Raw genomic sequence first — 13,268 nt, forward strand, 5'->3', positions numbered from 1 at the left:
AGTGCAACCTGGGGACAAGGTGTTCGTGAAGGTATTTAGAAGGAAGTGATATAACGAACGTCGTGAGGGACCATTTGAAGTTGTTCGTAGTACTGGAACGGCTGTCCAGGTTAAAGGGTCTCCATCGTGGTATCATTTGTCACATTGTGTTAAAGCGCCTAGAGAAGAGGTGCCACGCGCAGAGAGACAGGATGTTGAAGGCTCAAGAGAGCAGGATGAAGATAGGGAAGAACAGGCAGAAGGAGAGATGCATGACAATATCCAGAGTCAAAACCCAGAAGGAGAGATTGTCCATGCTGTGGACAACGTTGATGATGATGTGTACACTTCTGATGATGCCAGAGATGACTCTGCAATGGATGGAAAGGAAAGGAGATTTGGGGACATTGATTTTCAATGCGTCCCAGAAACAACAGGGCATATTTCAGTGGAATGTGAAACCGCAGAGATCACCAAGGGCAACTCTGTTACAGGAGAAGCTGGTGATTCGGTTAGACGAAGTAGCCCCAGACCAGTTAGGAAAAAAGTCAGACCAAAACGCATCAGAAACTAGGGTTGAAGTAACTCTAGGAAAGTCAGCTCAGCTCCATGTCAGTGTACGAGAGAGAACAGTGGTGAAGGGAAATTTAGAGTTCAGTGGGAAGATAGCTATGGCAGGAATTTAGATCTGTTAGGAGCAGTTGCATTGAGAAAGTATGCATTGCTGAATGATAAAAGAAGACTGAAGATTGAGGGTGATGGCAGTCTATGTGTACAATTCCCAGCAGGAGGATCAAGGTGATTATAAATGTATTTTTTATAATCCACAGTTTGAAAGTGAGGGATTAGAGTCGGGACTGAGAGTTAATGTAGTGACACTAGTGGTGATAGATGGAAATACAAGTAAAGAGCTCAAAGCTGTAGGGATAATAGATGAATCAACAACAATGACATCAACACTTCAGCCTAATACAACAACAATGAGAAGCAATTCAACTATTTTAACGTTGACAGTTATTAAAGCTATAAATGTATCACATTTGATTACAATGGCGCCTCAGAAAATCGCTCCAACACCAATTTTAGAAAAAAAGACTGTAATTAGGGTTAGGATGGGTGGTACAGCTCATCTTCCTTGTAGATGTGAGAGACGGAGTGGGGGTGGTGACATTCCTCCCACGTGAGAGATAATTATGGAGAAGAAGTGTTGTTATCAGGACCAGAAGTAGAAGCTGTGCTCCCCTAGTCAAAGGAAGTATATTTTTGTACAACGAATGAAGTGGAAGAGGGTTATGAGTGATTGCTCACTTCTTTTGCGTAATGTTACATGGGAAGATCAGGGAGAATATACTTGTACTTATTTAGAGCCAGCGTTCAAATTTGTTCTGGTTAAGAATTACTTTAGAAGGCTATGTAACTCGTAAGTGACGTTATGATGGAAGATTTAAAAGTCTGTTGAAGTTTCCACAGTCACCAAAGGAGTTCAGGAGCAGTATATTACAGTAGTCACTCCAAGAGTAAATAATACACAGAGGATATCTGCCACTTTGCCCTGAAATAATTAGAGTGTTAATACATCAACTAAAGCCACTATCTTAACAGTAACTCTGAAAGAGATGAATGTTGACGACGGCGATAACAAATTTCGAAATGTGACACAGACACCAACAACAGCTTTTCTGAAATTAAAGGATGTAGTAAATGTGACTCAGAAGTCTATGATACAGATGGAGATTGGTGTAAATGGTAGTAAGGACAGTGTTGGAAATAGGAGAGCAGATGGTAGCAGAGAATGATGAAGATTCATCTGAAATAGTGCAGAATCTCTATCCCGGAGGTACAGGATGAGTTCTTTAATTTTGATGGAACACCAGAAGATATATCTGATCAATACCGCTCGTTAGGGAAGAGAGAAACTAAATGGAAGGCATATGGATTTGATTCTTCTGTTTTGCAAATTAAAGATGGATGGGCAGGTAGGAATCTATGGTTCCAGCAGTTAACTCATTCTGTAAGATCAGTGAGGAATCTTGAGGCTCCATGTCTGTTGAGAATTCCAGCACCAGGCACATGGGGTTCAGTCTTAGAGACGGTGGCTCAACCTCTATCAACTGCGTGTCAATCTTATGCTTTATCATGGCTGTTGTATCAGCAACAATCATTAACAGATATAATGATGTCGTTGTCGAAGCATTTGTTTAGGCCTAGGTTTAATTGTTCTTGGTTAAATGAATTACCCTATGTGAATTTGTTAGATCGGAAGGAAAATCAGTTAACAGCGATTCCTGAAGCATTGGAGGTGAAACCCGTGAGGGCTAAAAGCTGTTTTTGTTCAAATTAAACATATGATGGACCGGGTATGTTTATGGGAGTATCAGATTGTGATGATTATATGATGCCTTTGGGTATGCATGACCGTAAGGTTAGTGATGAGATATATAAAGTAACTTTTTCTGTTCCATTTAGTAAGAAGAGAAGGACTTTGATGGTAAAAGATCAGGTTTTGCCTGGCAATGTGACTATAGGGAATTTTCGAGATATTTGGTGGGTTTGGGGTGATAAAGCCTATATATTCTTACCCTATGGATGGACAGGATGTTGTTACATGTCGACGTTGAAGCTTCCATATGAGGTTTATACCATTCAAAAGGGGGAAGCACCGGACACAGCTCAATCTGATTCTAGGTCTGGAAATAGGGTGAAAAGGGAAATAGCGCAATTTCATAATCTGGAATCCTACCATTGGAGGATAAGTCTAGGAGAGAAGTGGGGACTTTGACTTTTTCCATGGTATGGTGTAACATTTTTGGCAGATCATATTGATAATATTACCTATACGTTGCAGGGTTTTGCAAACGAAACGATACGAGGGTTTAACCTTCTGTCAAATACTCAGAGAAGTCACCGACTGACGCTATTGAAACATGACATGGCTCTTGACTATATTTTAGCCAAACAAGGTGGCTTATGTGTGGCTATGAACTTGACGGGGGACGATTGTTATACTTTGATCCCCGATAGTTCCGATAATATCACTAGTGTTATAGATGCATTGAAGAGTATAAGGGATGCGTTTGGTCAATCTGAAGGAGCTGGATGATCAGCGAAGGCTTGGTTGCAAGATCAGTTAGGCCCAGTGGGAGCAGTGATAGTTCAAATTTTAGTAGCAGCTCTTGTAGCGCTGTGTGTGATGTTTTGCTTTTGTACCTTGTTATTGACTTTTGCAAAGGCTATGATATTGAGATGGGTTGGAGTTGTGATGCCTGAAGACAACACTCAGATGCCGTTGTTAACTGTTACTGATCTAGATGGAGATAAACAAGTGGGACTGGATGGAGTATTGATGGATAGATATCCATTTTGAATATCCGATGTCTTTACATATTATTGTGATATTTAATATTTTCTTATGAATCAAAGGGGGGAAATGGAATGTGATTCATTTTATATATCATTCTTATATTATTTTTGATATTGATGTTTTAATTTGCATGTGTTGTTTTGCAAAAGATACTGGTTGGTGTTTTCTTTTCTTCCAGAAGTATATGGGGATGTGTAGAGTGGGATTCAAATACTCAAACATGGACAATATGAATGGACTGGAGGAAGTGGAACAAGGAAGGTGTGAAAATGTTCAGATTCCATCATCGACCAGATTCCATCATCGACGTTGCATTGAAAGTCGACACTGCTGAGGAGATGCAGTGTAGTGGACTACATTCCAGTGTCTGCAATGATATATAGACATATTTGCATGTGTAATACATAATTTGTGTCATATTCTTTCTGTATTAATTTTTTGAAGAATGATGTTTTCTGTTGTTGGGTACATGTGGGGACCTCAGATGTTTTTGTTTTTTTCGTGGATGCTTAGGGATTTTGGGTCTAGGCAGGGACAGAGAGAATCCACAGGAGGGTCCGATGGGTCGACCAGCCTGAATGTGGACATTTTTGATTGTATTTTGATTTCTGAGGTTTTCATGTGTATTCAATTGCATCATAGCTTAAAATGCATTGATACAGATTTATAAATTGATCTGGAGTACTTAGGTGGTCGCCTGGGGCAGAGGGGCCGTGAGAGAATTTTCCTGTCTTGATTGATTGATGGATATTTGGAATGAAAGCTGCCAGACAGGTTTTTCGCTCTTACACTACATAACAATTTGTTTACACTCCATGAAAATGTGTCTATATAAAAATGTGTTTACTCTCCATACATTTTGTTTTATTGCTAAAGTTACTCAAGAAGAAAAATTGTTATTTGTCATAATCCTATTCTTTTTGTTTTCGAGACTTAATTAGTCTCGAAGGGGGGAAATATGTAGTATCTGAACAGTTTATAATTTTGGCTGACATTTGCAAATGGTGTGATAGATTAACTTTACTCTGCTTTGCTGAAACATCTGGAAAGCATCACTATAGGGGCCCCCTGAAACAGAGGAGACTTGGGTATGTGGAAGCCAGGGATTGGTCTATTCAAAACACCCATATTATGTTACATAGGATATATACCAGGTTTTCAACAAAGGACGGGGAGAATAATATTTTTAGATTGGGTTAGTTGTTCTCCGGATTTCTGCAGAAATCTGTAAATTGACGCTGGAACCTTTGATATAATAAACCTTTATAATCAAGTACAGTGTCCGCTGATTTCTTGTCTACACAGCATATCAGCATCGTTGTCCTGACACCACAATCACATGTTACTCTTAAGAGACACTCGAAACAGGACCATCAGGTGAAGATAAAGAAAATATCTGTTGTGGGTTCACTCAGAATATGTATGCTGGAACAGAGTTTGAACTGTCATACCACATGTTATAATGTGTTCCTCTCCTAGACATTATCACTGGATATTGATTGTGTAAATATTTTCAGCGAACTCGCAGTGCAGTTGTCCTTTATCTGCAATTGATTTAAACGGGGCCTTAGTACCAACGTTTGGAAATTGTATCCAGAGTAACTATAAATTGTTTGTCTTCTGAAATTCTCATTGAGTGCTTGTCTTATTCTTGTCATTGTCTTCTTACAGTGAGTCATCACCTTGGATACCAATTTTAGCCCTGTCAATGAGTGTTAAAAGTGTGAAACATTAACTATGAAAGCTGTCATCAAGGCAAAGGGTGGCTATTTGAAGAATCTCAAATATAACATATATTTTGATTCGTTTAACACTTTTTTGGTTACTACATGATTCCATATGTGTTATTTCATAGTTTTGATGTCTTTACTATTATTCTACAATGTAAAACATTTAAAAAAATAAAGAAAAGCCCTTGAATGTGTCACGACTTCCGCCGAGGCTGCCTCCCCTCCTTGTTCGGGCAGGTTTCGGCGTTCGTCGTCACCGGCTTACTAGCTACTGCCGATCCCATTCTCATCACTCCACTTGTCAATCACACACACCTGGTGCTCATTCCCCTAATTAGTATGTGTATAAGTGTTCCCTCTGTTCCCCTTGTCTTTGTGAGTGATTGTTTATTGTGAGAGCGAGTAGCTCGTTGGAGCTACTGTTCTATTTGTATTTGCCAAGCTGGAATATTTTCCCTTGTTATAGTTTCGTTTTCACGCTGGGAGCGTTTGATTTATGTAAACGGAATAAACTCTGGACTTCGGTGTTTTACCTCCTGCGCCTGACTCCTTCATTCACACCTCGTCACAGAATGAGTAGGTGTGTCGAAACTTTTGACTGGTAGTATATGTAGAAGCAGAGTTTACATAAATCCATTCCACTTATACCTCTCCAGCCATCACCACGAGCCTGTCCTCCCTGATTAAGGTGCAACCAACCTCTTGTGCTATGTACCCTTTAATCCAATAACTACAAGCTTCACTATAAAAATGTAGCTACATTATAAATTATGTATGTAGGGATGTATAAATATATAACAATTTTCAGGATGATGTGCAGTGGGGGAAATATGTACAGTGGGGCCCGAAAATAACCCCATACCTACTGTAAAATATGGTGGGGGATTTTATTTGGGCTTTTTTGGTTTCACTGGTCCTGGGGCCCTTGTTAAGGTCAACGGCATCATTCACTTTATTCAGTACTAGGACATTTTTGCCTCTGCCAGGAGGCTGAAACTTGGCAGCAAGTTTATCTTCCAGCAAGACGATAACCCCAAGCACACATTGAAATTGTTAATTGGTCACAAAATCAACATTATCTTCACAAAGTGAGGTAATGAAAGATGTTGAACAGTCTTTCCCCCCTTTGTTGAACAGTCTCTTTCTCTGAGCAATTGTATTATAATAATATAACTTCCCAGTATATGAATTATTTATTTTATACAGAAATTCTTGCTCATCTTTATCAAGTGTGTCAATAATTTCAGACCCCACTGAAAAAAATGCATATGAGGATGTGCAAATAGAGAAAAGAGAAGTATGCAGATCTAGGATGATAGTTCAGGGTACATAGTCCGTGGATGGCTAGTACAGAGTGCATAGTCCATGAATAAGAAGATCATCGTGGACCAGGTGTTGAGGGCCAAGGCCATTGGGAAGAAGCTGTTCAGGTGGCGGGAGGTTTTGTTCGTGATTGACCAGAGGGAAGTCTTTGGAAGATGGTGTGGAAGGGGTTGGGGGTGATCTTTCCTGCATGCTTCCATGCTCTGGAGTCGTGCAGGACCTCGATGGAGGAGAGTGGCAGCCGATGACCCTCTCAGCAGACCGGACAATCTGTTGCAGATCGCCCTTGGACCGTGCAGACGCATTCCCAAACCAGAAAGTGATCAAGGAGGTGAGTTTGGACTCGATGATGGTTGTGTAGAACTGAACCAGAATTGTGCGTGAGAGTTTGAAGTTATTCAGCTGACTTAAGAAGTATATCCTCTGGTGTGCCTTATTGGTGATTGCTGTGAGGTTGTCCTGCCACTTGAGGTTGTGGGAGATGATGGTCCCCATGAATTTGAATGTCTCAGCCGTGCGGAGAGATACAGTGAGGGAAAAAAGTATTTGATCCCCTGCTGATTTTGTATGTTTGCCCACTGACAAAGACATGATCAGTCTATACTTTTAATGGTAGGTTTATTTTAACAGTGAGAGACAGAATAACAACAAAAAAATCTAGAAAAACGCATGTCGAAAATGTTATAAATTGATTTGCATTTTAATGAGGGAAATAAGTATTTGACCCCCTCTCAATCAGAAAGATTTCTGGCTCCCAGGTGTCTTTTATACAGGTAACGAGCTGAGATTAGGAGCACACTCTTAAAGGGAGTGCTCCTAATCTCAGTTTGTTACCTGTATAAAAGACACCTGTCCACAGAAGCAATCAATCAATCAGATTCCAAACTCTCCACCATGGCGAAGACCAAAGAGCTCTTCAATGATGTCAGGGACAAGATTGTAGACCTACACAAGGCTGGAATGGGCTACAAGACCATTGCCAAGCAGCTTGGTGAGAAGGTGACAACAGTTGGTGCGATTAATCACAAATGGAAGAAACACAAAATAACTGTCAATCTCCCTCGGCCTGGGGCTCCATGCAAGATCTCACCTCGTGGAGTTGCAATGATCATGAGAACGGTGAGGAATCAGCCCAGAACTACACGGGAGGATCTAGTCAATGATCTCAAGGCAGCTGGGACCATAGTCACCAAGAAAACAATTGGTAACACACTATGCCGTGAAGGACTAAAATCCTGCAGTGCCCGCAATGTCCCCCTGCTCAAGAAAGCACATATACAGAGCCGTCTGAAGTTTACCAATGAACATCTGAATGATTCAGAGGAAAACTGGGTGAAAGTGTTGTGGTCAGATGAGACCAAAATGCAGCTCTTTGGCATCAACTCAACTCGCCGTGTTTGGAGGAGGAGGAATGCTGCCTATGACCCCAAGAACACCATCCCCACCGTCAAACATGGAGGTGGAAACATTGTGCTTTTGGGGTGTTTTTCTGCTAAGGGTACAGGACAACTTCACAGCATCAAAGGGACGATGGACGGGGCCATGTACCGTCAAATCTTGGGTGAGAACCTCCTTCCCTCAGCCAGGGCATTGAAAATGGGTTGTGGATGGGTATTCCAGCATGACAATGACCCAAAACACACGGCCAAGGCAACAAAGGAGTGGCTCAAGAAGAAGCACATTAAGGTCCTGGAGTGGCCTAGCCAGTCTCCAGACCTTAATCCCATTTAAAATCTGTGGAGGGAGCTAAAGGTTTGAGTTGCCAAACGTCAGCCTTGAAACCTTAATGACTTGGAGAAGATCTGCAAAGAGGAGTGGAACAAAATCTCTCCTGAGATGTGTGCAAACCTGGTGGCCAACTACAAGAAACGTCTGACCTCTGTGATTGCCAACAAGGGTTTTGCCACCAAGTACTGAGTCATGTTTTGCAGAGGGGTCAAATACTTATTTCCCTCATTAAAATTCAAATCAATTCATAACATTTTTGACATGCGTTTTTCTGGATTTTGTTGTTGTTATTCTGTCTCTCACTGTTAAAATAAACCTACCATTAAAATTATAGACTGATCATGATATATCATGTCTTTGTCAGTGGGCAAACATCCAAAATCAGCAATACTATAAGTACTGTACATCAAATTTCCAGAGTAGGTGCTCTGCTATTTTTGAAGTTATGATACATTTTATGAGCACCAGTACCACAGTGAATGGGCAAATGTATTCAAAAGGAACTCCGTTTGCTGGTGATTTGCTGAATGTGATTGGTTATTGACCTACAGTATAATGTACATTTCTATGTATAAAATGTATCATATCTTCAAAAGTAGCAGAGCAGCCACTGTAATTTTGACGTGTTTGAAGAGTATATTGTTCCAAACAATATGTCTAAAAAAAGAACAATCAAAAAGGGTATTTGAGCCATTTCTTACATTCAGCATTTCTCCGTCAAGCAAAATACAGTATTCTTTCTAACAAATATTTACATATATTTCAGGATGTTATGTATCCCTGGAAATAATCACAATTAATGTAAACATTACAGTTTTGAAATAAAAAAAATTGGTCTCTTGGCAGAACACCGCAGGTATGGGGTAAGTTGAGTCACGTGACAGGGTAAGTTATGCTGCCTACAAATGTCTGTACTGAATGAAATATTACCAATACGTTTCTAAAACCATGTCTATCTTTATTTCCCAAACACAATTCAACGCAATCACAATCACTTCTTTGTTAAGCATCTTTTAACACATGCTTAACACCTAAAAAAACACTTTGTACTTTTTAAACACTTTTAAGATACGCCAGGCAGGCCATGCTTTTAACTCATATTGGCAGGTAGCCTAGTGGTTAAGAGTGTTGGCCCAGTAACCAAAAGGTTGCTGGTTTGAATCCCAGAGCCAATTAGGTGAAAAATCGGTTGATGTGCACTTGAACAAGGCACGTATTGGTATTTTGGCAATGAGGCCCATTGTCTACTTCCACAGAATCAGATGAACTTGTGGATACCATTGTTATGTCTCTGTGTCCAGTATGAAGGAAATTAGAGGTAGTTTCGCGATCCAATGCTAACTAGCAATAACGCAATGACTGGAAGTCTTTGGGTTTTCACTAGCATTACATGCTCTGGATAAGAGCGTCTGCTAAATGTAAATAATAAATACAAAATAATTAAATATCCTAGCAATATTACCTTGCATTATGCCTAGGAAGAAAACACTTCAATTTGCTCAACTTGCCATTGGCTCAACCATTGGCTCAACTTACCCTATGGCCATCCGCTCAACTTACCCCAAGACAAACATTTGGACTATATTAGCACACACAGCTACAAAGATGCACTTTCATGCTAGGTTTAGGACATCAAATTGAAGCTTATAGAGATCCCAACTGATGTATAGAATAATCTTACAATTATCTACTTTGGTTTAGATACAAGCATAGTGAAACCGCTAACACAATAAATTCATTTGACTTGGTGAATTTTTTTTTTTTTTTCACAGACTCCATGAAATTATGTCCTCTTCCTAAATATTTGGTAAATCATTCATTTTGTGTATGGTTTCCTAGAAAGAAGGGTGGCTCAACTTACCCCTTTGGCTCAACTTGCCCCACTTTTCCTTAGGCCAGATTTGTCTTAGGAAAGAGGTTCTCTGACCTCAATGGGACTCCCTGGTTAGATGAAGCTTAAATATACACTACCATTCAAAAGTTTGGGGTCACATAGAAATGTCCTTGTTTTCGAAAGAAAAGCAATTTTTTTGTCCATTAAAATAACACAAAATTGAAACAGAAATACAGTGTAGACATTGTTAATGTTGTAAATGGCTATTGTAGCTGTAAATGGCTGATTTTTTATGGAATATCTACATAGGCGTACAGAGGCCCATTATCAGCAACCATCAGTCCTGTGTTCCAATGGCACGTTGTGTTTGCTAATTCAAGTTTATATATAATTTTAAAAGGCTAATTGATCATTAGAAAACCCTTTTGCAATTATGTTAGCACAGCTGAAAAATGTTGTGCTGATTAAAGAAGCAATAAAACTGGCCTTCTTGAGACTAGTTGAGTATCTGGAGCATCATCAATTGTGGGTTCGATTACAGGCTCAAAATGTCCAGAAACGAATAACTTCCTTCTGAAACTCGTCAGTGTATTCTTGTTCTGAGAAATGAAGGCTATTCTATGTGAGAAATTGCCAAGAAACTGAAGATCTCTTGAATGTTGTTTTGTTTCAGTTTGTCTAGTCAGTGTTTATTTTGTATTTATTTATTACACCCAGTGTATCTGTCTTGGGTTTTCCATGTTATTTTACAAGTGTTCCTTTTTGACAGGTTTCTGTGACTCCGGCTCCCTCCTTAGACTACACTCTCACACCCTTGAATGATGTCCAGTACTCATCATGCTTGTGTGCCAATGGACGAAATACCTTCAGTTGGACAATGGCACCCTCTGTCCTGGGTAAGTCACTAGTCTTCATTCAACCTTTCAAACAGCAGAATGGATGTCAACCTGAGTTGTGTACTCTCAGTCACCGTATTGGATGTTGTGTAACCTGTGCTGCACTCTGTCTGTCAATGTGTATGTAGGGGTTTTAAATGTGTCCGTTAGTGCAGAGGTTGTCCAGTCCCACACTGCCTGTGACAATAAGATTGTGAACGTACCGGAGAGAGAACGCATCGACACAGTCACACTGAGCCTGCTGGTGAAGGTATGTAGCCTACTGTTGTGGTGGAACTAACTGTTAGGTTGCACAGATACCATCATGTGTAACTGCCTCTGACTGAAAATAATCTCCTCTCCTCTCTAGTCTCTACTCATCTCTTCCAATTCTTTCCTTTCTCTTTCTCTCCTCTATCTCTCTTCTCCTTCTCTCTGTGCTCTCTCTCTCCTCTCAGGCTGAGGGAACAGAGAAGACCGACACCTACAACTGGTTGCTGTGTCCAACTGGTCAGTAATGCATGATTGAACTTATCATCTCTATTCATCTTATCATCTGTGTGTCCACAGGAGAAGCTCTGACAGAGGAGGTGGAACTGCAACTCCCCAAGAATGTGGTGGATGGATCTGATGGAATTTCTCTCTCAGTCCTAGGTAAAATAAACCATTGTATTGTTTAGATAGGCGTAGTGAGTTTAGAGAGGCATAGTGGTGGGAAAAGCAACCCTTCTCCAGTGATAATGTTGCTGTTTGCTAAAGAGGACAGTCTTACAGAAGTCCCATGTTTACCTGTAGGGGACATCCTGGGTCGGGCCCTCAAGAACCTGGATGGACTGTTGCAGATGCCGTATGGGTGTGGAGAGCAGAATATGGCCCTCCTCGTCCCCAATATCTACATCCTCGAGTACCTGAGGAACACAGAGCACTAGTGGTAAGAGAGTCTCTCAAAACATGGATCGTATTGATTAGGCACCAAATGGAAGAAGACTGACTAAAACAGGGCTGGATTTGTCCAATAAGAGGTCTTTGTTTTTGTTTTCCATTGAAGTACATTTTCAAACGTTTCACCACAGTATGCCCTAATGACTACGACCCTGCTATCATATCAATGATACAGCTACACTATAGACGACATCACGATCTCTTATCAACAGAGCATCACTGACCCAACACATGTAGGGACTTCCAGATGTGTCACACCCTGGCTCTGGGACTCTATATGTTGAGCCAGGGTGTGTTCATTCTATGTGGTATATTTCTATGTTGGGGGTTCTAGTTCTTCTGTTTCTTTGTTGGCCTGAGTGACTCCCAATCAGAGGCAACGAGTGTCAGCTGTGGCTGGTTGTCTCTGATTGGGAGCCATATTTAAACTGTCTGTGTTCCCTTGGTGTTTGTGGGTTTTTGTTCCAGTTGGTCATTGTTACGAGTCGTTTTGTTGTTTTGTATCGTGTGTGCACTTTAACTAATTAAAGTATGTTCGCTCAACACGCTGCGCCTTGGTCCTCCTCTATGTATGACGATCGTGACAGAAAAACCCACCATACCAGGACCAAGCAGCGTGTCCAGGAGCAGGCAGCCTGGACGTGGGAGCAGATTTTGGATGGACAGGGGTCCTGGACCTGGGAGGAAATCCTGGCCGGGATGGATCGCCGGCCATGGAGTGAGACTGTAGAGAGGCGACGGAGAGAGGAGCAACGGCGTGATCAGGGTCGTCGTCGGACGGTCGAGAGGCAACCCCAAATAATTTTTAGGGGGGGGCACAGGGCATGGACGACGGGGCTGACGGAGGCAGAAAAGGGGCGTATTCAAAAGGCCACCAGGTTACGGGGGTCACTGGTAAAGGAAGGGAAGGAAGGTTTAGAGGCACGGCGAGAGGTACTGGGATGTGTTACCAGTCCGGTCCGGCCCGTTCCAGATCCCGGGGTAGAGCCAGTGGTGTGTGTCCCCAGTACGGTCCGGCCTGTTACGGCCCCTCGCACCAAATGGACGGTGTGCGTCGCCAGCCCGGTCCGGCCCGTTCCGGCTCCACGCACCAAGCCAGGGGTGCGCGTCGTCAGTCCAGCACAACCCGTGCCTGGGTCACCGGTGCCTGGTAAGGTACCGGTCAACTGCTCCACTACGGAGCTGAAGCTAACCGCTCCTGCTACGTCCAGTTCAGCTCCAGCCAGCGGGGCCAGACCGGACCAGGTGCGCATTGGAGGGTGGTGGGAAAGGCCGGAGCCAGAACCGCCGCCGAGGAGGAATGCCCACCCAGCCCTCCCCTGTTTTGTTCTAGTGGAGGCGCGGTCGCAGTCCGCGCCTTTAGGGGGGGGTACTGTCACACCCTGGCTCTGGGACTCTATATGTTGAGCCAGGGTGTGTTCATTCTATGTGGTATATTTCTATGTTGGGGGTTCTAGTTCTTCTGTTTCTTTGTTGGCCTGAGTGACTCCCAATCA

General features: G+C 42.0%; 1 protein-coding gene across 1 annotated transcript; it reads left to right on the forward strand.

Moving 5' to 3' along the window:
- The first annotated feature begins 10,553 nt into the window (after positions 1-10,553).
- On the forward strand, positions 10,554-11,759 carry LOC121557269 (alpha-2-macroglobulin-like). Its single transcript, XM_041871102.1, has 4 exons — positions 10,554-11,101; positions 11,289-11,340; positions 11,401-11,484; positions 11,626-11,759. Exons 1-4 carry the CDS (start codon positions 10,934-10,936, stop codon positions 11,757-11,759), a joined length of 438 nt encoding a protein of 145 aa, XP_041727036.1. The 5' UTR covers positions 10,554-10,933.
- The last annotated feature ends 1,509 nt before the right edge of the window (positions 11,760-13,268 follow it).

The sequence above is a fragment of the Coregonus clupeaformis genome, chromosome 5 (genome assembly GCF_020615455.1).
Source record: "Coregonus clupeaformis isolate EN_2021a chromosome 5, ASM2061545v1, whole genome shotgun sequence".
NCBI classification, from domain to species: Eukaryota; Metazoa; Chordata; class Actinopteri; order Salmoniformes; family Salmonidae; genus Coregonus; species Coregonus clupeaformis.